This window comes from Trichechus manatus, unplaced genomic scaffold, assembly GCF_000243295.1.
Source record: "Trichechus manatus latirostris isolate Lorelei unplaced genomic scaffold, TriManLat1.0 scaffold00003, whole genome shotgun sequence".
NCBI lineage: Eukaryota > Metazoa > Chordata > Mammalia > Sirenia > Trichechidae > Trichechus > Trichechus manatus.
The window spans coordinates 24,269,807-24,296,292 of record NW_004443939.1 but is presented as its reverse complement, the minus strand read 5'-3'; the positions used below and the strand labels follow the sequence as shown (position 1 = coordinate 24,296,292).

The following is a 26,486-nucleotide window of genomic DNA, read 5'->3' as shown; positions in this document are numbered from 1 at the left end:
AGGCCAAACCTAATGAAACCAGCCTCCAAGAATAATCTTTGGAGATTACTTATATCACAAGGAAGAGACTGTCAAGAAACATTGGCAAAGATTTGGAAATGGACAAAAGAGATTACCAGGTATTATCTGAGGGGTGTGTACCTTTGATTATCTATTGACTAGGCTGTTTTACAACATTGTACAGGTAGAAGCTAAAGTGTAGAAAATGTTAAGCAATGCAAAAGAATTTGTGAACTACAACTGATTTCTGCTCTGTAGAAAAGATGATCCCATTAGATTTTATTGCCTTACAGAATATTAACAAGTTTTACATCTATTAGCAAATCCTTTTGAGCATATCTCACTCTATATGTGTAGGTGTATTTATATATATGTACATAGAAATTTAGATAGATAGCTGTCGTTGAATCAACTCCGACTCATTATGTTTGATTTCTTTTTAAACGTATGAAAGATTTTAGTTAACGCATTAATGAATGGGGGACCTAATAAGATGTTAAAACTGCTACAAACTAGAATTTGAAGAACATTATGTACAACAGAATGAAACGCTGCCTAGTCCTCTGTCATCCTCATAACTGCCAGCAAGTTCAACTCCATCATTTTGGCTATTTGCTGATCCATCTCAGAGGTTTTCCCACACTTGTTGGCCCTCTACTTCACCAAACATGGTATCGTCTTACAGTGATGATCCCTCCTAATGATATATATATGTGTGTGTGTGTGTGTGCACACGCATGTATATCTGTTCTTCAAATTCTATTTTGTAGCAGTTTTAACATCTTATGTATAGAATATATATACGTATTCTATTTAATGTGTAATTTCGATGTAATACCCAATTTAAATAGGAAATCTCCAAATCTCCTTACCAATCTCTAGTTGTGCCATTAAAATACAACTTCATTATTGAGTATGAAAAAAAAAGTCATTTGTTTTTGTGAAAGATTAGATTTTTATTTTAGTGATTTAATAAAACAGATTATAGCAGTATTTGATGTTTAGAATTACAAGGAAATATTAAATTAAAAAAAATTGGTTCTTATTTTATATTTGCATTTTCTGAGGTAATAGTCTCCAATAATATAATGAAAAATGGGCAGGTAATTTATGCAGTTCAAAATAAAACATGTCTTTGATTTTTCAACACAGTAAATTCCACAAGTGCACGCAATTAATATGAAGTAATAAAACTTCCTAGAAAGAATATGAACAGATACACTAATATTCAACAATTTTATTTTAGTTCCTTTTCATAATATATGCACATGAAATGAGATTGTGTACAATAGATCAAAGGCAATCTAGCGATGATTAGAGTCATATGAAAATAATTTAAGGCAAGCTTTGTGAAAAGTGGGCTCACAATTAAACAAGATTTTTAGGTAACTCCTGGTAGTTGTATAATGGGAAACTATGAATATCACATTTTTGACTGTTCGTGTGCAAAACTGAAAGCAGATGCTTTTCAAATTGCAGTAAAGCAAACTCCTCTAATACAATCTCATTAAATTTATAAAGTCACTGGCAAGTTATTTGGTGGCATCCAAAAACAATATTTTCCCAGTGTAAATTTTCGAACATTCTACTTTATAAGATCACTTTTCTGTCATTTGAAAAATACTGAAATTTCAAGAAACTTTTGCTACTTCAATTTTGAAAGGTCAAAATAATAAAACAATGTATTTTTTCTAGGTTTATGTAATTCAAGTACAGTGGTACTAAGGAGAAAGGATATTTTAATGAAACCAAATCTATTTGAGAAAAGTAAGTCTTAAGTGAAACAAAACTACTATTAGAAACAGTTGAATTGGTTTGGCAATAGAATACTTATTTTTAAATTTTCACTAGCAAAAGTCTTAAAGCCCTTTCTCTTTAGGAGCTTAAATAGTGGTTGATGCTCTAGTACTCAAAAATGAACCATGCTTCTATAGAGATTTCCTTAATTGTTATATTTCCCAATGTGTTCACGGGCTATAATAAGCCTTTGAATTTGTGAAGTACCTTCATAAATCTGGAAGAAAAAACATATAAATGTAGGTTAAATATCTTCAGTACATTAAACAACTTACTTAGATTTACTCACTATCTTGGACAATACTATAAGCCCATTGTAATACCAAACTAAATCAAACCACATATAGGGTCTGTGGTCTGTAGTGATTCCAGTATCTAATGTTGTGAAACCCATGAAAATATATAATTCTCTAAAGATTAGTTTGAAATATTATAAAAAATCATTTACTAAAATTCTGAAGAAGGGCCTTAAAAAACATAGAAGGGTATTAACAATTCAAAAAGTTTGGGAAAACTAAACTTTAATGTTACCAAAATATTCATCAACTTTTCTGAACTGTATTTAGCTAGTTGTCACCTCCAGCCATTCTCTATTCTTACTCTTGGGTGTGATTTTTTTATCCTTGTCACCTAAGGAACAGAATTGCTGAATATGCGAGAAACACGTTTTCGATTCCTTAGATATGCCTAGTAGCTTGGCCATTGTAAGTTCATCTTCTCAGATGGCAGAAAAGAATTAAATAGTTAATAATAATAGTCATATCATAGTACTTAATAATTATAGGCTTCAGAAGGAGACTATCAGCAGATAAACCTGTGACTCTGAATAAGACACAAATTCTGGTCCTCGGTTTTCTCATGTCTAAATTGAGGAGGTTGCACTATGTCTAAATTTGTCAAATAACTGCCTGGATATGTGTGTAGTGCAAGGTGGGGAAGCAAGGAAAGACATCGAGAAGCATGTGTTATAATTACCATAAGTCACCTGTGGAGAACACATACATTTATCTTACTTACTAAATTGGTCCTTTCTCTAAGTTCCTATAAACCACGAATATTAATTTAGAAGACAAGGTCATCTATATCAGTGTCTCTTCATGTTGGTTTTTTGATTCCCAGTATGGTTTCAATCAATTCAAGGATTTTAAGATTCAAAACAAAATAATTTAATTAATTTAAAAAGTCAAGCATACTTTTAGGAGAGCAAAGGGTGTGTTACAATGAACCAGAATGTTAAAACTAAAAAAAAAAGGCTCTTCCAGACATACTTTACATGTCAGTACTATTTAGTTTGTCAGTCTATTCTCCCTTAAGGTATATACCTAAAAAGTAATATAATTCTTTATGCTTATTAGTTTCGAAAACTTTGTCTCACAGCCATCTATAATGAAATTCATTTGTTATTACTACTGTTATAAAATCTCTAATAATCAGAAATTTACCCCATCATTTATGAATATTTTGTCCCCTAAAAAATAATTAAAAACACTTGGAATCTTACCTGATAGATCTTGGCATCCCTCATTAGTTTTTCTACAGGATACTCAGTATTAAATCCATTGCCTCCGAAAATCTGCACAGCATCAGTAGCCAACTGATTTGCAGTATCTGCAGCAAATGCCTTTGCAATAGAGGCATAATAGGTATTTCGACGACCACGATCAACCTCCCAAGCTGCTCTCTGGTAACTCAATCTAGCTACTTCAACTTTCATTGCCATTTCAGCCAGCAAAAAAGATATCGCTTGGTGCTAGAATTAAAAAGAAAAAAAAAAATGTTTAAGGAAGGAGTCCCGGTGGCACAAGGGTGAAGCACTTGGCTGCTAACCAAACAGCTGGAGGTATGAACTCACCCAGTAGCTCTGCGGGAGAAAGACCTGGAGATCTGCTTCTGTAAAGATTACAGCCAAGACAATGCTATGGGACAGCTCTACTCTGTCACCTGGAGTCACTACGAGGGCACCCAACAACACTGACATTTGTCAGTTACTACAGTTTTTCACAAATAATGCACCCACACATATAATGCATGGCATAGATCACTTACGAAAATAGTGAGGAGGGGTTGCGTGACTGGCAAAAAAAATGTATAATGTGCACCTTATTTGTGTACAAATTCAGTAAGGGCTCAGCTACTAACTGAAAGACTGGTGGTTAGAATCCACCCAGAGGCACCTTGGAAGAAAGGTCTGTTGATCTACTTCCAAAACATCACAGCCACTGAAAACCCGATAAAGTGTAGTTCTACTCTGACACACGTGGGGTTGCCATGAGTTGGAATTAACTCGACAGCAACTAACAACAACGATATAGCTTTGGAAAACTATATCCATGGAAAAAGAGTACACAGAGCAAAATGTTCACTGTAATTATCTCTAGGCAATAGGATTGTGGATGATATTTATTACTTATTTTTACTTACGTTGCATCATATAAATTATCCTCCAATAGACATGGGACAATGGGACTTTCACATTAAAAGAAATCTTGTAGGCATTCAGAAGCAAGAATACTAAGATGATTAGAAATGGCTTCATGTATTAGATGATATCAAAATGGGTTTTCAAGACTAAGAAGCTATAAAAACCACAAAGTCTATGACTAGTGTACAGATTAATATGAACAAAGTTCACAAAAAATAAAAAAATTGAGCTGTTCAATTTCATATATTTACTATATTTAATAATTGGGTAACATAAACTTGGTCACATTGATTTGGAATGTAAAAAGTTGTTTGAGTTTGATATGGTAATTAGGTCTTAGAGGCGTCATAATTAACCAATGTGAACAACTGCTATGTAGAACAAGGAGAGTAATATCCTCTTTTATTTCCATTTACCTGAACTATGCCCATTCTCCTAAGCTGATGATTCTTTCAAGGATCTTTTTTCCATTTTATTTATTTTTTGAATAAGTAATACATCTACCAGTTCAAAGTTTAAGAGGTATGAATGAATACACAGTGAAAAGCTTTCCTCCTACTTCTGTCTATCACCCTTGCATTCCATCACTCTCCCCGACTCCATCTAATTTTCGTTCCAGGAAATAACCACTGTTATCTGTTTCTTTTTTATCTTCCGAGGGATATTTTCTATACTAAAACCCATTACCATAGAGTCAGTTTTGGCTCACAGCAACCCTATAGGACAGAGCAGAACTGCCCTATAGAGTTTCCAAGACTATAATCTTTATAGAAGCAGACTGCCACATCTTTCTCCCATGGAGTGACTGGTGGGTTCGAATGGCTGACCCTTTGGTTAGCAGCCGAGTGCTTTAACCACTGTGACACCAAGGCCCCTTTGATATTTTATATACATACAAGCAAGTATATATATATTGTCTCCCTCTTTTTTACACATATGCTACCTTATCATCTAACTGGTTCTTCATTTCACTTTTCTTGTCAATAAATCTTCAAGAGCTCTCTATAGCAATACATAAAGAACTCTTATGATTTTTATAGTTGCAGAGTATTCCACTGTGTGGATAAACAACATTTTGGTGTTTTCTACACAATGTTGAAAAGAATAACCTATGTTATTGTTGTGTGCCATCAAGTTGATTCCAACTCATAGCAACCCTATAGGACAGAGTGGAACTGCCCTGTAGGGTTTCCTAAGCTATAATCTTTACAGGAGCAGATTGCCAGGTCTTTTCTCCCATGGAATGGCTGGTGGGTTGGAACTGCCAACCTTTTGGTACTTAACTACTGCGTCACCAGGGCTCTTTGAATAACCTATGCATATATTATATTGCACATATGGGGGTATCTCTGAAGGATAAATATCATTTGGAATATATCTGTATGATAACCATTGCTAGGTAGTCCAAAGGTATATACTTTTGATAAATATTGCCAAAATGTGAATCATAAAGACTGCACCAATTTATACTCTCATGGCAATATACAGAAGTGCTTATTTCCCCACAGCCTTGGCAAACTGGTATATGAGGTTTTTTTTTGTTTTTTTTTAAGATTTGTACGCTCCTCTTCAAGAGATGTGGAGTCAGAAAATCTGGGGTGGCTCCCAGGTGTATATGTTTCCTTAAACCAACAATTCCAATGAGTCTCATTCAGCTGGTCTTCAACCCATGCTTTGAGAAATTCTGTTCTAAACCCAGCACACACTCCCTGTAATGCATCAGCCTAAAATAACCTCTCTCCTTTTGGTTTCTATAACCCTGTTTGTAGCTCTCATTTTGGGACTTAACCTTATATTACTCTATATTATTTTTTAATATTTGTTTTATGATATGTATCTTGTCTTCAAAGTAAGGTTAAAGGTTCCTGAGGTCAATGAATATGTCAAACTTCTTTTCTATCCTTGGAAATAGCATATGTAGAGTGTAAAAGAAGTAAGTTTTTTAAATAAGTGACTACATGAGTTGAAATCTTGGTTCCATCATTTATTAGCTGGGTCTAATGTTTTTACAGAGCCTGGTGGCACAGTGGTTAACAGCTTGGCTGCTAACCAAAAGGTCAGCAGTTCAAACCCACCAGCTGCTCCCTGGAAACCCTACAGGGCAGTTCTACTCCGTCCTATAGGGTCGCTATGAGTCAGAACTAACTCAATGGTACCTAACAACAACAACAATAACATTTTACATGTGATAAATAGGAATAACAGTGCCTACTCTACATTATTTTGAGAATTAAATGAGTTAATACAAGCAAAGCACTTAAGAATAGAGCCTGGAACAGAGAAAGCATCCTATTATTAGTATTTTAATACAGTAAGGGTTACATTACTATTTGCTGAATAAATGAAATAGATTCAGAGTGTAAGACATTTTCTAAGTGCTAGGAGTATACAAAGTTTTCCAAAGCAGAAACTCCCTGCTTGTGTGGAGCTTACACTCAAGAGAAGAGTGAGGAGAGACAATAACCAATGCATATATAGTACAATGTCAGGTAGTGAGAAGAGCTATGAAAAAAAAAGTAGGATTAGAGTATTGGAGATGTTATTTTAGATAGGGTAAATCAAGAATGGATTCTTTGGTGAAGTAAGTGAGTAAAGCGAAATTCGAATGAAGTAACAGAGCTATCCTTAAGCATATTTGGGAGAAGAACAAAGACCAAAAAGGCCAGTATGGCTGATAGAAGGCCATTATAGGGACTTTGGATTTTAATCTGAGTGTGATGAGAAGATATTCAAAGCATTTTGAGCAAGATAACTTAAACTGACTTATGTTTTGAAAGATATAGAATAGGCTGTAAGGGGCTAGAGTAGAAGCAGGGAAACCATTAGGAGAATATTTATAATTGTTTAGCTGAGAAGTACTGGTGGCTTGGACTAGGATGTTAGCAGTGTAGGTAGAGAGAATGGTTTTAACTCTAGCTGTATCCTACATATTTTAACAGGATTTGCTATAGATTGGGTGTACATGGGCTGTGAAGAAAATAAAATGGCTAAGGAAAATGGAAGTAACAGGAAGTAAGAGTTTATGTTAAGTGGATATTTTGAGGAGGCATTCGAAAATCCAAGCGTGAAGCTCGGGGAAGATGTCAGGGCTGGAGATATACCTTGATAGTCATCAACATATGTTTTGTATTTAAAGCCACAGAACCATATGAAGTCACCTAGGGAATGATCTTTTACAGTTCCTACTTTACAAATTAAGAAATCAAGGCTCAGAGAAGCTAATTAAATTGCTGAAGGTCTCATAGCTAGGAATTTGTGGAAGCAGGATTCAAGCCTAGTACTGGCTTCCAGCCCATGATCTTTTCACTAAGTCACAGTTTACCAAAGAGAAGATAACTTACTGGTAGTTTCATTTCTCATAATGGTGGAGTGACTGGTCTGACTCATTCTAACTGGTCTGATATTTACTACTACTCATAGAGAATACAAAATAGTTAGAAAAACACAGAAAAGAAGATATAAATATATTTCTTGCTGAGCATATCTTATTTGAGTCTCAGGTCTCAAATAGCATTTGTCCCCTCATTCATTTTCCTATTAAGAAATGGAAATCATGGGAAGTTATGCTGAATTAGCAATAATAATCAATACAAATTGGAGTTATTAACACTCTTTCACAGCTTCCTAGATCACTCCAGCTTCTCCTAAACAGAAGGTTTTGATTAGACAAAGGAGTAGGTAATTATTGCCACTAAGGGATTTTACCATCCAGTAGTCTGTTTTCAACGTTCCTAGCTTTACTCATTGGTAAGAAAAAAAAAACAATCTTCTGTTTTCGGCAGCTTTCTTTAGCCACATTAAGTAAGGATAAGTAGCAGCCATGGCATTCACTTAAAAGAAAGTAGTAATAATAACAATAACAAACATGGTAGTAAACAATAGAACTGTGATTAGAGTACCACTCTATACTATCCCTTAAAAAGACAATCTCTCTATTCTTTCTTTTTGGAGCTAACAGACCAAAGCTATATCATCCCCTTAGTATTTCCTTTATTTATCCCAGGAAAGAAAAGACTACTGATGAGGGACCCTAGAACTATATAAACATGCTCACTACAGTACTAAGAACCGATAATTGTCGTAAATTATTTTAGACCTATGAAAAATTATTTGGCTGGATGCTTTAAGAGGTAAGTTCATAAAATAATGCATCCAGGTGTATCACTAAAGCAAAAAGCAGTGATGTCATATGCCTCCAACATAAAAACATAACCAATATATTTGGAAAGTAAGAATAAGAGATGCAGAAATAGTAGAAACAGAATGAGAAATAACTGAGAACTGTGCAAAGGCTGGTTATTTTGGAAATCGGGGGGTGGGGGGGAAACTGGTAGATTGCAACATAGCTTTCTTTTAGACAGTAACAATCAAGTCCTAATGTGTTAACTTAATATTTTAATTTTAAATAAACAGAAGAAAACAGAGTACATAAATATCAGAAATGGGTATGGACTATTCATCAATATAGACAAATAATGTAGATGGGACAAACTAAGTATTATCACAAATAAATGAGGAACATACTTTATACTTACCATTTTACCTTTCCCCCTCATATTTACACCACACCCACTATACAATTAAAATATTTTAAAAAGTGAATTTAACTATTTTACATTTTTTGGTCCTAAATTTCTACATGAAAACATAGATAAGTATGTGGTGATATGCCCTTGTATATCTCCCAATATCAGACATGAAATAGTTAAATAATAATTTAGTTTGTACTCCAAGTATAAAGTGACTCTTCTCAATCTTACAACGCTATACACGGAGATCATGAACTCTAGCAGATTGGAGTTGCAAGAGCACACAGATGAGGCACACCTGGCAAAGAGATGACAGGGAGTTAAGGTATCATATCACTCCATTAGTTAAAAACGCAAGCAGCCAGCATTTTTCAGAGTAATTAACAGGGAAGCAATCTGCAGAAGAAATCAAATGATAAAAGACTATTTTGAGTGAGCTGTAGGCAAAGACTAAGACTTTTCTATTCTTAATAATGAGGGCCATCAGGCAAAAATATCCTGGTGCAGACGGTAAAAATACAGAAAAGAATCTTCAGAACTTAGAAGAAAGGAAACATAAAAGGAGAAGGTTCCACATTGAGTTGAAGAATAGCCACAATGCCTTAGAATTATCAGATATGTGCTCAGGATCAGAAGATGACAGATCTTCACTCAGTAGTATTTATAGTTGTTGGCAGTTCATGACACTAAGAAAAACTAGTATTTAGTAAAATGTATATATGTAGTTCTGGTACAATGAATGAGCTTTTGGCAACATGACTATCCTTTTGGCTACATACACAAAGGAATGCTTGATTAAAAAAAAAAAAAAAAAAAAAGAGCCCTAAGGAAAGACAGAAATTTCCAAATGTCTCTAACAGGCAATTTGAATCCTGATTGAGAAGAGTTGACACAGGGAAGGGAGGAAAAAAAAAAATCAGATCTAGATTTGGGTCCAATGGGATAGGAGCTGTAGTTTTAACACACAAAAGCGGGAGACTTGGATGTGAGCATGAACAAGACGAAGGCTGAAATTGAGATTCTCTGCTTCTCTTTCCAAAGAGGGAACTAAAAATCTCTGCTCAATGGAGCAGGAAGGTCAAAAGGAAGCTTATCTCTTGCCCAAGACTCTGTCTGAGAGGTAAGAAAAGAAAAGAAAAGTCCTCTTAAAGTATGGAACCAATGTATACAACCACTTATGGTACAGGATTCCCCAAATGGAGAAGTTCATGTAAAAAACAGCCATTAGAATGGTGAAACCTCTGTGGTACCTAATAGATGCAAACCAAAAGCCAATCTCTAGGATGCTTCTACAACCCAATGAAACAATAAAATTTGCTACAGATAAGCTCACAAACAAAACTTAAAACAAGAGGAAATAAATGGTTATAATAGAGTTAGCAGATGCAATAGACTGAAAGATTAGCAGCCTAAGAATTTGAGATAACAGGTTATCTCAAGTATTTTTTATTATAATTAAGGGGATAAAAGGAAAACTATATTGAAAATCCTGGACACTGTGAAAGAAGAATAGGTGGAACTGAAAAAGAACCAAATATAACTTCTGAAAATAAAAAATAGTCATTGAAAAAATTCAACAGCTATATTAAATAGCAGATCAGGCACAGCATCAGAGAATTGGGAAGCATATCTAAGAAAATTATCCAGAATACAGCATAGAAAGATAATTAAAAAACTGAGATTAAGGGACATAGAGTAGCACTAATCTGGACCAGTGCTTGTCTCTAAACTATTACCAGTTCATGGTAGAGAAGGCAAGACAAAGCAGTTAGAAACTTATAGCAATGTGACATTATTGTGACATTTTATATTATTTTACAAAAATAACGGTCCACAATGGATTAGAAAATAAAAAACAAACAAACTGGTCATTCACCACAGATAGTTTGAGAATACTGACACAGGAAGAATAAGAGGAGGTTCACTGTATATCCCATAAGAATTGTAGTAGAATACAGATAACTGAAGAATATTAATAGAAGAAATAATAGCAAAGAATTTCCCAGAAAATTCATGGACGATATGACCCTTCAATAATAAAATTACTTGATACTCAAGAAGATATGGGAAGTGGGTGGAGCAAGATGGCAAAGTGAGTGGATGCTCCCATTTACTCCCCTAGCAACTTACCTGCTGAAAACGAATAAAAACAACATAGACTGAGATCTCAGATGAGGTGCTGGAGAATCAGGTTAAGTCCAGAAGTGGGAAAGAGGAGAAATGGGGACAGCCCAGAAGCTGGGAGAACCTAACTGCTAACATCAGGAGAGCCTGCCCATTGCAGCCATTTTGGAACAGGACTGGGTAACACCCCAAACAGGGAACACAGAAAGAGAGCTAGCTAATCTGAGGAACCTCTAGCTCGATTTTTTTAAGCTGGCACAAACTGGCCATGGGAGTTCGCAGGTGGTGCAGTTGGGAGGGGATGAAGGGAGACTGTGGCACTGTGACAGTGCTACTGAATCTTGCCGAGGCCTGAGACAGACAAGCACTAAGAGGAAATGGAAGGGCAGCACTAGTAGGGGAATACTTCAGACTGATGGGTGACACAGAGGGAAACGGCCCACAGTGGGACATCATGGAAGAGCCTGTGCAGGGAAATGCATAGAGAGCCCTCCACCTTCTAGAGGAAAGTTGAGCTCCACTGCTTATGTCAGGGTCTGCAACCAGCTAAATGCCCCACTCCCGTGGATGCATACTGTATTCTGGAGATGAAGCATCCAGAGCTCCTGAACAGCACTGAAAAAAACCTAAGAGTGCCCTCTAATGGTTCTCAGGAGAAGATACCAAACCCACTGCTGCTGAGTCGATTCTGACTCATGCCAACCCTGTGCAGCTGAGTGGAGCTGCACTGTGGGGTTCCCAAAGCTGTGAGTCTTTGCAGAGGCGGGCTGCTGCATCTTGCATCTTTCTCCTGTGGAACGGCAGGTGGGTGCAGGCTCCAGCCTTTTAGATGGCAGCCAGGTGCTTGGCTGCTGTGCCACTAGGGTGCCCAATCAGAAAATTTTTCCACAAAAATCAGAATACAAAATTTAAAGTGGGACAATAAAAAGGTAACAAAATGTTCCAAATTCAACAAAAAAATACTAAAACACACAAAATCACAAGAGAAGAAGGACCAATAAAAAGCAAAACACAAAGATAATTTCTCCTATGGAGGGAAGACTAATATAAAGAATTGATAATTTTCAGACTATGGTGATAAATATGTTTAAAGAAAGCAAAAAGCATACATAAAACAAATTAGCGGAGACCAGGAAACAAATGCAGGAACAAAATGACAGACTCAACAAGGAAACTGTAAACAAAACAAACAAAAAACTATTGGAACTGTATCAGAAAAAGGAAGATAAACACTCAACAACAGAGTCAAACAGATAGAAGATAGAACGAATCAACTAGAAGACAAAAATAAATCCTCCATGCATCTGTCAATTTGTTGTACTGTAGGGGCTTGCACATTGCTATTATGCTGGAAGCTATGCCACTGGCATTCAAATATGAGCAGGGTCAGTCACCCATGGTGGACAGGTTTCAGCTGAGCTTCCAGACTAAAACAGACTAGGAATAAGGACCTGGTGGTCTACTTCTGAAAAAAATTAGCCAGTGAAAACCTTATGAATAGCAGCAGAACATTGTCTAATATAGTGCCAGAAGATGAGCCCCTCAGGTTTGAAGGCACTTAAAAGACGACTAGGGAAGAGCTGCCTCCTGAAAGTAGAGTCGACCTTAATGACGTGGATGGAGTCAAGCTTTCGGAACCTTCATTTGTTGATGTGGCATGATTCAAAATCAGAAGAAACAGCAGCAAACATCCATTAATAATCGGAATGTACAAAGTGTCAACTATGAATCTAGGCAATTGTCAAAAATGAAATGGAATGTATAAACATCAATATCCTAGGCATAAGTGAGCTGAAATGGACTGGTATTGGCCATTTTTAATCAGACAATTATATGGTCTACTCTGCTGGGAATGACAAATTGAAGACGAATGGATCAGCAAAAAGAGGAAGCCATTGACAAGACAGATTGACAGAGTGGCTGCAACAATGGGCTCAAACATAACAATGATCGTGAGGATGGTGCAGGACCGGGCAGTGTTTCGTTCTGTTGTACACAGGATCACTATGCATCAAAACAGACTCGACGACATCTAACAACAACATGTGTTAAATCATGTCATCTGCAAATAAAGATAGTTTTACTTCTTCCTTTCTGATTTGGATATCTTTTATTTCTTTCTCGTCTTATTTCTGTCTAGGGCTTCCAGTACAATGTCGAATAAGAGTGGTGATAATGGGCATTCTTGTCTCGTTCCCGTTCTCAAAGGGAAGGCTCTTAGCTTTTCTCCGTTGAGTATTATGCTGGCTGTTGCTTTTGCATATACGCCCTTAATTATGTTGAGAAATTTCCCTTCTATTCCTATTTTGCTGATGTTTTTATCAGAAAACAGTGTTGAATTTTATCGAATGACTTTTCTACATCAATTGATAGGATCATATGGTTCTTTTCCTTTGTTTTATTTAGGTGGTGGATTACATTGATTGACTTTCTAATGTTGAACCACCCTTGTAATCCTGGTATAAATCCCACTTGATCATGGTGTATGATTTTTTTGATATATTGCTGAAGTATTGGCTAGAATGTTGTTGAAAATGTTTGCATCCATGTTCTTAAGGGACATTGGTCTATAATTTTCTTCTTTTGTGATGTTTTTGCCTGGTATCAGGATTATGCTGGCTTCACAGTAAGAGTTCAGTAGTGTTCCCTTCTCTTCTATGTTTTTGAAGAGATTGAGTAGGATTGGTGTCAATTCTTCTCTGAAAGTTTGGTAGAATTCTCCAGGGTAGCCACCTGGTCCTGGGCTTTTTTTGCTGTTGGCAGTTTTTTGATGACATCTTTAAGTTCTTATTTTGTAACGGATCTGTTAAAATTTTCTACCACTATTTGTATTAGTTTGAGTAGGTAGTGTGTTTCTAGGAATTTGTCCATTTCATTTTTCAAATTTGTTGGGAGTACAGTTTTTCATAGTAATCGGTTATGATCTTCTTTATCTCTGTTGGATCAGTTGTAATGTCACCAATTTCATTTCTTAATTTGGTTATATGCCTCTTCTGGTTTTCTTTTGTCAGTCTAGCTGGTGGTTTGTCTATTTTATTGATCCTTTCAAAGAACAAACTAATGGTTTTGTTGATTCTATTGTTTTTCTATTTCATGTATTTCTGCACTGATCTTTAACTTTTTTGCTGGTAGCTTTTGGCTTCTTTTGCTCTTTCTTTTCTATTTGTTAATGTTGTCAGTTTAAGTTAATGATTTTGAATCTTCCTTCTTTTTTAACATAGACATTTATTGCTATGAATTTCCCTTTGAGTACTGCTTTTGCTGTGTCCCAAAGGTTTTGATATGTTGTGTTTTCATTTTCATTCGATTCTAGGAATTTTTTTATTTCATTTTTTACTTCTTTTATGACCCAATCATTTTTTAAGTAGTGTATTAGTTTCCATGCTGCTCCCTCCCCCCTTATTTTTCCTATTGTTGATTTCTAGCTTTATACTGTTATGGTCAGAGAAGATGCTTTCTGTAATTTCAATTTTTTTAAATTTGTTGAGACTTCTTTTGTGTCCTAGCATATGGTGTATTCTAAAAAATGATCCATGTGCGCTGGAGAAGAACGTGTATTGTTCTGATGCCGGGTGGAGTGTTCTACATATGTCCATTAGGTCCGATTGGCTTATGGTTTTATTTAAGATCTCAGTATTCTTAGTGATCTTCTTTTTAAATGTTCTGTCTATAATTGAAAATGGTATGTTGAAGTCCCTTACTTTTATTGTGAAGTTGGCTATTTCTTCTTTCATATTAGTATTTGTTTCATATACTTTGGTGCATTGCTGTTAAGTATGTATATATTTATAACTGTTATGTCTTCTTGCTGGATTGATCCTTTGATTATTATGTAATGTTCTTCTTTATCTCTTGTAATAGATTTTGATTTAAAATCTGTTTTATCTGATATCAGAAGGGACATCCCTGCTCTTCTTTGTTTACTGGTTCCATGGAATATTTTTATCCATCCTTTTATTTTCAGTTTGTTTGTGTCCTCATGTCTGAGGTGTGTTTCTTGTAGACAGCAAAAGGATACATATTTTTTAATCCATTCTGCCACTCTCTGCCTTTTGCACAGGGTGTTTAGACCGTATACATTTAAGGTTAATTATTAGTAAAAACGAAGTGTCTACCTCGCTCATTTGCTATTTATTTTTTGAGAGTTTCATAACTTCTTTGTTTTTTTATTCTGGTTTCTCTGCTTTTGGTTGTATCTGGCTGCTTTCTTGTGATGAGCCTTTTTGCTTTTTTCCTTTTTTTCTTGGTGATTTCTTAGTGGATACCACATATATTCCATTATACAACTTACAACTGCAACAATGTTTAACATATGAACAATAGTTAACATACAACCTGATATGCTCCTCCCTCCTCCATTTCTGTTGGTGTGTCTCCATTAATGTCATTATACAATCCATATTCAATAAGTTTACTTTGTGCTTATGTCTTACAAACTTGATGCTATACTGTTTGTGGGATTTAATTATTGAGTTTATTCCCTGAAAATATCATATGCTTGGTCCTTATGATTGCCTGTGTTGTTGCATTTTTTGGAGATTTCTCTCTTTTTTTTATTTATTTTTCCCCACATATACATACAAGTATTTATTTAATGCTCTTGCCTTTTCATTTGGAGTACTCCCTTGAGTATAATACTTGCAAAGCTGGTCTGGAAGTGGCAAATTCCCAGAGATTCTGTTTGTTTGGGAATATGTTGATTTTCCCCTTGTTTCTGAATGACAGCTTTTCTGGGTAAAGAATTCTTGGTTGGCAATTATTTTTGTTCAGTATTTTATATATGTCACTCCATTGAATTCTGGCCTCTAGACTACTTTCCGGGCAGAAATTGGCACGATTCTTATGAAAGACCACTAATATGTTATATTTCATTTTCTCTTGCTTTCAGAATGCTTGCCTTGTCTTTGGTTTTCAAGAATTTTATTAGGATACTGCATGGAATTGATCTTTTTGTGTCTCTTCTGATTGGTGTTTGCGTAGCTTCCTGTATTTGCTGGCTTGGTTCTCTATTTATCTTGGAAATTCTGATTATCTATTAGAAAATTGTTCTATGCTTTATCGTCATGCTGCTCTGGAATACCAATACTTCTAATGTGAGATCTCTTAATTGAATCTCATATTTCCTTTTGAGTTTGTTCACTTTTCTTTGTTCTCTTCTCTTGTGACTTGAAAAGCTCAGTTATTTTGTCTTCTGTTGTTGTGGTTATGTGCCGACGAGTCAGTTCCAACTCATGGCGACCCTATGTACAACAGAACAAAACACTACCCAGTGCTGTGCCATCCTCACAATCGTTATGTATAAGCCTACTCTTGCAGCCACTGTGCAAATCCATCTTGTGGAGGGTCTTCTTCTTTTTCGCTAACCCTCTACTTTACCAACCATATCCTTTTCCAGGGATTGGTCCCTCCTGATAACATGTCCAAAGCATGTGAGACGAAGTCTTGCCATTCTTGGTTCTAAGGAGCATTCTGGCTACATTTCTTCCAAGACAGACTTGTTTGTTCTTCTGGCAGTCCATGGTATATTCAACATTCTTCGCCAACACCATAATTCAAAGGCATCAATTCTTTGGTCTTCCTTATTCACTGTCCAGCTTTCGCATGCACGTGAGGTGACTGAAAACACCATGGCTTGGGTCAGGTGCACCTCAGTCCTCAAAGTGACATCTTAGGTTTTTAACACTTTAAACAGGTCTGTTTTGGCAGATTTGTCCAATGCAATGTGTCGTCTGATTTCCTGACTGCTGCTTTAATGGGCATTGATTATGGATTCAAATAAAATGAAATTTCTGACAACTTCAATTTTTTCTGCGTTTACCATGATGTTACTTACTGGTCCAGTTGTGAGGACTTCTGTTTTCTTTATGTTGAGGTGTAATCCATACTGAAAGCTCTAGTCTTTGATCTTCATCAGTACGTGCTTCAAGTCCTCTTCGCGTTCCACAAGCATGGTTGTGTCACCTCATATTGCAAGTTGTTAATGAGGCTTTCACCAATCCTGATGCTGCCTTCTTCTTTATGTAGTCCAACTTCTTGGATTATTTGTTCAGCATATAGATTGAATAAGTACGGTGACAGGATACAACCGTGATGAACATCTTTTCTGATTTTAAACCATGCAGTATCCCTTTGTTCCTGTTCGGATGACTGCCTCTTGGTCTATGTCCAAGTTCTTCACGAGCATAATTAAATATTCTGGAACTCCCATTCTTTGCCATGTTATCCATAATTTGTTATGATCCACACAGTTGAATGCCTTTGCACAATCAATAAAACACAGGTAAACATCTTTCTGGTATTCTCTTCTTTCAGCCAAGATCCATCTGACATAAGCAATGATATCTCTCATTCCATATCCTCTTCCAAATCTGGCTTGAATTTGAGGCAGTCCCCTGTCGATATACTGTTGGTATATACTGGTTGCTGCAGTATATACTCTAGAGACCTAAAAATAATGACACGAACAGACATATGCACACCTATGTTCACTGCTGCTCTATTCACAATAGCAAATCAATGAATACAACCGAAGTGCCCATCAGCGGATGAATGGAAAAGCAAATTGTGGTACATACATATAATGGAATACTACACAACCATAAAGAACAATGATAAGTCTGCAAAACATAACATGGATGGATCTAGAGGGTATAATGCTAAGTGAAATAAGTCAAGTATGTAAGGACAAATATTATATGATCCCTCTTATAAGAAGACAAGAATAAATATAAATAACAGAGAAACCAATGTTCATTGGTAGTTACCAGGGAGAGGAGGAGGAGGAGAAGGGAAAGTATGCTTTAAATCATAGAGTTGTTATTTTTTTTTGGTGATGGGAAAAGTATCACCGAATGTGGATGTAGTGAGCATGGCACAACCAAAGTAAAAACGGGTGCTTGGGCACATATGGATCGATACAGGCATATTGGTATATGAGCGTAGGTACAGGTATGTACACAGGTGAGAAAGGACAGAAGTACCTATAGGTACGTGTAAATGCAAATATATTCATTGAACACACAAATACAGATTTTCCACAGACATAGATTGTGTTTTCACCTTCTAAGATTAGTTTTCTGGGTGTGAAAGCTTAGGACCATAGCCACATGGGACAACTCAATCAAATGGCATAACATAGTTCACAAAAATAATGATCTGCACCTAGTGAAGTGAGTAGAGTCTAGAGTCTCAAAAGCTTGCGAGTGGCCATCTAAGACACAACTATGGATCTCTACTCACCAGGAGCAAAAGAGTAAGAAGGTAATCCAAAGCTCAGAGAAGAAACAAGTCTATACGAGCCACAACCTCATCTACCCTGTGACCAGAAGAACTATATGGTGACCGGCTACCACCACTGACCATTCTGATGAGGGTCACAATAGATGGTCCCAGATAGAATGGGAGAAAATTGTGGAGCAGAACTCAAATTCTTATTAAAAAAAAAAAGCCAGACAAACTGGAACAGTAGAGAACAAAAGACTCCCTAAGACTATAGTCCTGAGACACTCTTTAAACTCAGAACCGAGCCTATTCCTTGAGGTCACCCTTTAGCAAAATAGCAGAGTGGCACACAAAATGAAAGGACATTACCTGTAAGATTGGTGCTCTACTTAAAAATCATCAGTATGAAACCAAAAGGTCAACAATTACTCAAAATTATCAAATCAAAAGCAAAGTTGAGAAGATATGGGGCAGGGAAACTAGATAGTGGAAATGGAACAAACAGAACACAAAGAGAATGCTGACACATTGTGATAAATGTAACTAATGTCACTGAACAATTTGTGCAGAAACTGTTAAATGGGAACCTAACTTGCTGTGCAAACTTTCACTAAAAACTCAATAAAATTAAAAAAAAGAAGACATGGGAGGTATGGATTAAAAGCATGGTGTGGAGTCTCGAATCTGTGACTTACAAATTGTGTAACCTTGGACAGATTATTTAATCTCGCTAAACCTCAGTTTCCTGATTTATAATGGAGACTGTAGTACTATCCAAACAGGGTTACTGGGAAAATTGGACAATATATTTAAAATGCTTAGCACAGTATCAGATGCACAACAGGCACTCATTAAATATTAGCTGTTCTTTTTTTCTTCCCAATTAGCAAGGTCCTGAGTGGCCTGTGGTTCATGGCATAGTTTAAAGAAAACCTAATCTTGAAACCCATCCGGATAGATCACATTATTTTCTTGCTACAAAAGCAGAAATTTAGTTTGTACTTAAAAATAATTTCCAAGTATTTAGATTAAAAAGACTGTCCTTACATTTGAACAAAGGGAGTACAGTATTTAAATTACCTCAGTAAGTGGCTTTCCAAAAGTTTTCCTCTCTAGGGCATACTTGGTAGCTTCATCCAAAGCTCTTTGTGCCAGTCCAACAGCACCAGCTGCTATCTATATTTAACATTTCATAAAGCAAAAGTTTATGTCTTTAAAACACACAATATGTCACCAGCCCCCAAAAAGCAAACACTAGAAGGCAGGAAGGGACAGGAAAACTGGACGAATGGAAATGCGGAACCTGAGGTCGAGAAGAGGAGTGTTGACACATTGTGGGGTTGGCAACCAATGTAACAAAACAATTTGTGTATTAACTGTTTAATGAGAAACTAATTTGCTCTGTAAACTTTCACTTAAAGCACAATAAAAATAAGTAAAACACAAAGTAGGTGGCTACAAAGAGAAGATGGCCTATAGCTTAAGGCAACAATAGAATGAGTAGGTGCGAAAAAATATTTAAGTTTATATTATTTATGAATTAAAAGTTAACGGCAGGCATTTGTGCATAGGGCTCAGAGCCTAGAGAAATCATCCTTTCTTTGTCAATAAAGGAAAGTTTACTAGGTGAAATATTTTTGATGAGTGTAGGAACAGGAAATGAGTACATATCAACAGGAATGAATAAGTGCAGATTGCCGTTCTGTAAATCTAGCAGCAATTACAGTAAGTCTGTATTTGTTTAAATGATTTCTACGACCTGGATAGCAAAGAGAGTTGAAGAATTCTAAAATACAAAGAAAGGTAATACTACCTCTCCACCCTTAATAAAAGCAGCAGACATTTAAATAGAAAGGGATAAAAGCCCTAATAACAGAGCAAGCATACAGTGTTAAAATCACTTAATGTAATAAATAAAAGGTCTTATAAAGATCATCAACTCATATTACTTACTTGAGGTCTGGTTTTATCAAAAGTTTCCATTACAATTTTGAAACCAGCTCCCTCACCAATTAAAACATTTTCTTTAGGCACTTTCACATCTTCAAAGACAATTCCTCTTGTATCTGAACATCGCTGGCCCATATTTAATTCCTAACAAGAAAATCAATATATTTTAAGGAACATTTTCTGAGCTAGCATCCATTTTTGCTTTAAACATTTTTTTTTGTGTGTGTGACTTTTTGCAATTTTCTAAAATAGGAGTTGACAAACTACAACCTACAATACCTGTTTCAGTAAATAAAATTTTACTGGAACATGCCTATCTGTTTAAGTTTCGGCTGTGGCTGCTTTCTTGCTACAATGGCAGAATTGAGTAGTTGTGATAGAGACCATATGGCCTGCAAATCCTAAAATATTTACAATCTGGACCTTTACAGAAAAAGTTTGTCAGCCTCTGGTCTAAAACAATGTTTCACAAACTCTGAAACCAATACTAACCTAAAGGTCTACATATACATATTATTGATAAAGACAAATTCCCTTATAGGTTCGAAGGCTAGATTTTTCACCATGAGGGTCAGGAACAACATTCAGCAAAACATAGTCTGATTTGGAACCTTTAGTTTAATTATTAGAACTAGCAAAGCAATCTACTGAATAAAAGTTGATTTTTTGTTTTCCCTCAACTTTTTTTTCTGATTAGGTTTACTGAGGTATAATTTATATATGGAAAAATTCACTGTTTTAAGTATATAGCTCTAATAGTTAAAAAAAAATTTTGTAATAGTTTTTGACAATGTATATGCATGTTATTACCACCATATCGTGATACAGAATACTTCCAACACCCCAAGAAGTTCCCTTCTACCCCTTTGTAATCAATTCTTTCATTTCACCACCCCTGCCCCTGGCAACAACTCATCTGATTTCTGTCCATATAGCTTTCCTTTTCCAAAATGTCATTAAATGGAATTACATGGTTAGTCTTTTGTGACTTTTCACTTAGCATAACGCTTTTCATCCGTGTTGCTGCATGATCAGAAATTTGTTTCTTTTATTGCTGTGTAGTATTCCACTGCATGGATGCCCCATGTATTGCTTATCCATTCACCAATTTATGGATATGTCCCCTCAGTTTTTAGTATATGAATAGAGCTGCTATAAACATTTATTTAGCAATATGAATAAAGCTGCTATAAAGATTCTGATGGTTTTTAATTAAACAGGATTTTACAAATATTCTTGACTAGCTTAGAAGTTTGCTTAACTTAGCCAATTCGAACTAGTCTTTCTAGTTCAGGCTATGCCACCCTAATCGAAAATCTGACCAGATAATCTGTATTTCATGTAACCTTTGTTTTGTTGTTGTTAGTCAACTCTGACATACGGTGACTTTATGTGTAACAGAACAAAGGGTTGCCCAGTCCTGTGCCATCTTCATGATCATTGGTATGCTTGAGCCCATTGTTGTGGCAATTATGTCAATCCATCTCATTAAGGGTTTCCCTTTTTTTTGCTGACTCTCTACCTCTACTTACCAAACATAATGTCCTTTTCTAGTGATTGGTTTTTCCTGATGATGTATCCAAAGTCACAGCCTCACATCTAAGGAACATTAAATTTCTTCGAAGACTGATTTGTTTGTTCTTCTGGCAGTCCACTCAACAGTATACTATTATTTGCCAACACAGAATTTGAACGCCTCAATTCTTCTATTTTCCTTTTTCATGTACAGTTTTTACATGCATATAAGGTGACTGAAAAGACTATGGCTTGGGGGGCGGAGCAAACACAGCATTATAGACGGAAGCACCATGCTGCCCCTCCACAGCAAAGACCCGAAAAACTAACCAAAAGAGAGAGAAACGTCAATGCTGGAACCCTAAGCACCAAATGAAGAGATAAAGAACTCAGCCAAGCACTGAATGGAATAAGAAACTGACAGAGAACAGAGAGGGAGGAGAGATATGTGCGGAGGTCCCCTATCAGCAAACATAGCACGGATCTGCCATCTTGGATTACTGTCGGAGACAGGCGGACAGGGAGTACAGGAAAATAGCTTCATGGAGCTCCCAGCAGGAGACAGAGCACCTGGTAAACAACAATATATGCCTTCCCAAACCCTATCCTTCTCCTGACTGCTCAATCTCTGCCACTTCATAGGTGGCTGCTATAGCTTGGCCAGCCGGGAAGAGTAGGGTCCCTGCCGCTAGGATTCACTCTGCCCATGTGGGATATCAGCAGAGAGTATGGGAAAGCAGCTTCATGGAGCTCCCAGCAGGAGACAGAACAACTGGTAACCAGTGATATACACTTTCCCACCTCCCACCCTTCTTCACTCCTGCTTGGCCTACTCTGCCTCCTGTGACCACAGTTTCTGGGCTGGGAGGCACCGGCTTCAGCCCTATGCTGCTTGGATTCAACCTGCCTACACTGGCCGGCTCCCTGAGTGCCATTTGTTTGTTGCTTTTTCCTGCTTCTTTTGGTTTCTTCTGTACCTCTCATCACCTCCCCCCACTTACTCTCAAACAACTGGCTTCATCTGCCATCTTTGTTTCTTTTTGAAAGGCTGTGAAGCACTGCCTAACTGTCGAACTGCTTCCCGGCCCAATCCACCATGCTGGTGGGATCCCTAGGACTTTTTTGTTTTGTTTTGATTTGTTCTGTTGTGTTTTGTTTGTTTGTTTTCTTTGCTTGGGATCCCCTTTAGCCAGGCTGTACTGCACGGCTTGAGAGCTACTTTTCCATTCTGTGCAGCCATGCAAGGGGATCCCTGGGGGCATTTCTTCTTTTTGTTTTCTCTTCTCTCTTTTTTCCTTTTTGTCTTTCTTCATTTTTCAGTTTCTCGTCTCTCTATACTTACCCTCCCTTCCTGTCTCCTGAATACGTGGCACTGTGTGACATCTCCACCCCTTCTAGCCAGGCCGTACTTCAAGGCCTGGGAGCCACTTCCCTGGTATTCCTAGTCCCACTGGTGGGATCCCTGGGGGCTTTTCTTTTCTTTTTCTCCCCTAATTTTTATTTATTTATTTTCTTTTTCCCCTTTTCTTTTTTTTTTCCTTTTTGTATTTCTCCATTTCTCGGTTTCTCATCTCTCCACTCCAACAGCAAGCTCCCTTAGCACTCTATTTTTTGTTTGTTTTTGGCTCCTGTTTCTCTCTCGTCTTTCCCATACCCATCTTAGTTCCACACAGTACAATCTACCCCCTCCTTCCTGCCTACCTGCACCATGTGCTGAACATCACACACCCGAGCACCACAGGCATGGCCTACTGGAACCTGCCCTGCATTGATTCCTGGCCCACATATCAGACCTAGTACATGCCACAAACAGCCCATCCCAGCAACTCCCCTTCAGCTGGAACTGCCCTGCTGCACCACAGCTGAGCAACTGGCCCTGCCCACTGGGCAAGGAGGTGAAAAATATAGTGCCCACAGACGAGCAAACAACAAAGAATGCACAGTCTGCCTGCTCACACATAACCAAATAAAACAAAAAAGCAGGATGAAACAAACAAATCTACAATCAATAAACGAAGAAAATAACGACTGAATGTCTGGAAGACAGCAGAAAATATCAAAACATATACAAAAACAGGACAGGCTGGTTCCAGCAGGTATCCAAAATAAAACACCAGATGACTTTCTAGAAGAAGAAAAGGCACTAGAACAACCTTATAGGGAATGTAAATCTCTAATATTCAGAGCTATCCAAGAGTTGAAGCAAAAAACAGACAAAAAAGAGAAAAAAATAGGCAAAATTCATGGAAAAGGCAGACAAATTCATGGAAAATACAGACAAAAAATGGAAGAATTCAGGAAAATAATGCAGAAACAAAATGCTAAAATAAATTCACAACTAGAAATCATACAAAAACAACATTTAGAAATCAAAAAGATAAACAAGACTTCAGAAATGGACAGTGTCACAGAAGGGCTGAGGAGAAGGTTTGAAACGATAGAAGACAGGATCAGTGAAAGACAAATACTTGGCTAAAACCCTGAGGAAAAATAAAAAAAACAATGAAGGAAAATGAAGAAACGCTGAGAATTATCTGGGATACAATCAAAAGCAAAAATCTGCAAGTGATTGAAGTTCCAGAACAGGGGATGAAAAGGACACATAGAGGATCACTGAAGAACTGCTGACAGAAAACTTCCCCAATATCATGAAAGATGAAAAGCTGACCATTCAAGAAGCTCAACGAACCCCATATAAGATAGACCATAAAAGAAAATCACCAAAGCATATCATAATCACACTCGCTAAAACCAAAGACTAAGAAAGAATCCTGAGAGCAACTCGAGAAAAATGAAAAGTCACATACAGAGGGGAAACAATAAGACTAAGCTCTGATTACTCAGCAGAAACCATGCAGGCAAGAAGGCAATGGGATGATATATATAAAACCTTGAAAGAAAAAAATTGCCAGCCAAGAATAATATATCCTGCAAAACTCTTGTTCAGATATGATGGTGAAATTATGTCATTTCCAGATAAACAGAAATTAAGGGCCTATGTAAAAAACAACCCAAACTTAAAAGAATTATTAAAGGGAGTCCTTTAGTCAAAGAGCAAACGACATCAGACCACAGCCTGAATCTAGGATGCAAAACTGTACCAGCCAGATACCAACCTAGGAAATGAACTCTCAAGGACATTCAAAACCAAAAGAATTACAAGAGGGAACCAGAGAGGTTAATCTGTAAATGACAACATCAGAACAATAAAAAAGGGAATAAACAGTGTAGGTATAGAAACTTCTAATGGAGAGGAAGGTAAGGTGATACCAAGTGATAATAGACTACTTCAAACCTAGGAAGATACAGTTAAGTTTCAAGGTAACCACAAAGAAAATCAACAAACCTACTCATCAAAATTAAGAAGAAAAACATAAAGTCCCAGTAAACACAAAACCTGCAAAAACAAAAGAAATGAGAAAAAAATCTACAAACAAAAGGAATTCAGCACAGGAGAGTAACAGGAACAAAGAAAATGTCAGCACCACAAAAAAAAAGCATTACAAAATGACAACAATAAACTCACTTCTATCAATAATTACATCGAACATAATGGCCTAAATGCACCCATAAAGAAACGGAGAGTGACAGAATGCATAAAAACACAGGATCCATCAATATGTTGTCTACAAGAGACACACCTTAGAAACAAAGACAAACTTATTAAAAATCAAAGGATGGGAAAAAAATACATCAAGCAAGCAGCTACCAAAAAAGAGCAGGAGTCGCAATACTAATCTCAGATAAAATAGACTTTAAAACAAAATCCACCATAAAAGACAAAGAAGGACACTATATCATGAGTAAAGGGATGATCCATGATGAAGACATGACCATAATAAACATCTATGCACCCAATGACAGGGCTCCAAAATACATGAAACAAACTCTAACAGCACTACAAAGAGAAATCGATAGTTCCACTATAATAGTAGGAGATTTTAACACACCACTCTTGGTAAAGGACAGAACATCTAGAAAGAAACTCAACAAAGACACAGAAGATCTAAAGACCACAATCAGCCAACTTGACCTCAGAGACATATATAAAATACCCCACCCACCAGCTGCAACGTACACATTGTTTTCCAACGCACATGGAATGTTCTCCAGAATAGACCACATCTTAGGCCACACAGCAACCTTCAACAAAATCTGAAACGCTGAGATAATACAAAGTATCTTCTGTGACCACAATGCCATCAAGGTAGAAATTAACAACAGGAAGAGTAAGGAAAAAAATCAATTACATGAAAACTGAATAACACCCTGCTTACAAACCACTGGGTAATAGAAGAAATCAGACATGGAATCAAAAAATTCCTAGAATCAAATGAGAACGAAAACACATCATACAAAAGCCTTTGGGACACAGCAAAGGCAGTCCTCAGAGAAGATTTATAGCAATAGATGCACATCAAAAAAGGGACAAAATCAAAACAGTAACTACACAACTCGAACAAACAGAAAGAGAGCAGCAAAAAGGCCCACAGGCACCAGAAGAAAGTAAATAATAGATCAGAGCAGAGATAAACGCAACACAGAAAACAAGAGAAAGAATCAATAAACCAAAGGTTGGTTCTTTGAAAGGATCAGCAAAATTTATCAACCACTGGCCAAACTGACAAAAGAAAAACAGGACAGGATGCTAATAACCCAAATAAGAAATGAAATGGGGGACTTTACAATAGACCCAACTGAAATAAAAAGAATCATAACAATATTATGAAAAACCATACTCCAACAAGTTTGAAAACCTAGAGGAAATGGATAAATTTCTAGAAACACACTACCTATCGAAACTAACACAAAGTGATGTTGAAAATCTGAACAGCCCCATAACAAGAGAAGAGATTGAAAAGGTAATAAAAAAACTCCCAACAAACAAAAAAAGCCCTGCCCCCGATGGCATCACTGGAGAATTCCAC

General features: G+C 36.7%; 1 protein-coding gene across 1 annotated transcript in view; it reads right to left on the bottom strand.

Moving 5' to 3' along the window:
- Positions 1-1,889: 1,889 nt before the first annotated feature.
- ACADM (acyl-CoA dehydrogenase medium chain) overlaps positions 1,890-26,486 on the bottom strand; it is a 58,245-nt gene continuing 33,648 nt past the window's right edge. Inside the window, exons 9-12 of the mRNA XM_004369067.2 lie at positions 20,047-20,187; positions 19,174-19,269; positions 3,299-3,547; positions 1,890-2,014 (exon numbers count right to left, since the gene is read on the bottom strand). Coding sequence (XP_004369124.2) covers positions 1,943-2,014; positions 3,299-3,547; positions 19,174-19,269; positions 20,047-20,187 — 558 coding nt within the window. The 3' untranslated portion in view covers positions 1,890-1,942. The remainder of the gene's footprint in view (positions 2,015-3,298; positions 3,548-19,173; positions 19,270-20,046; positions 20,188-26,486) is intronic.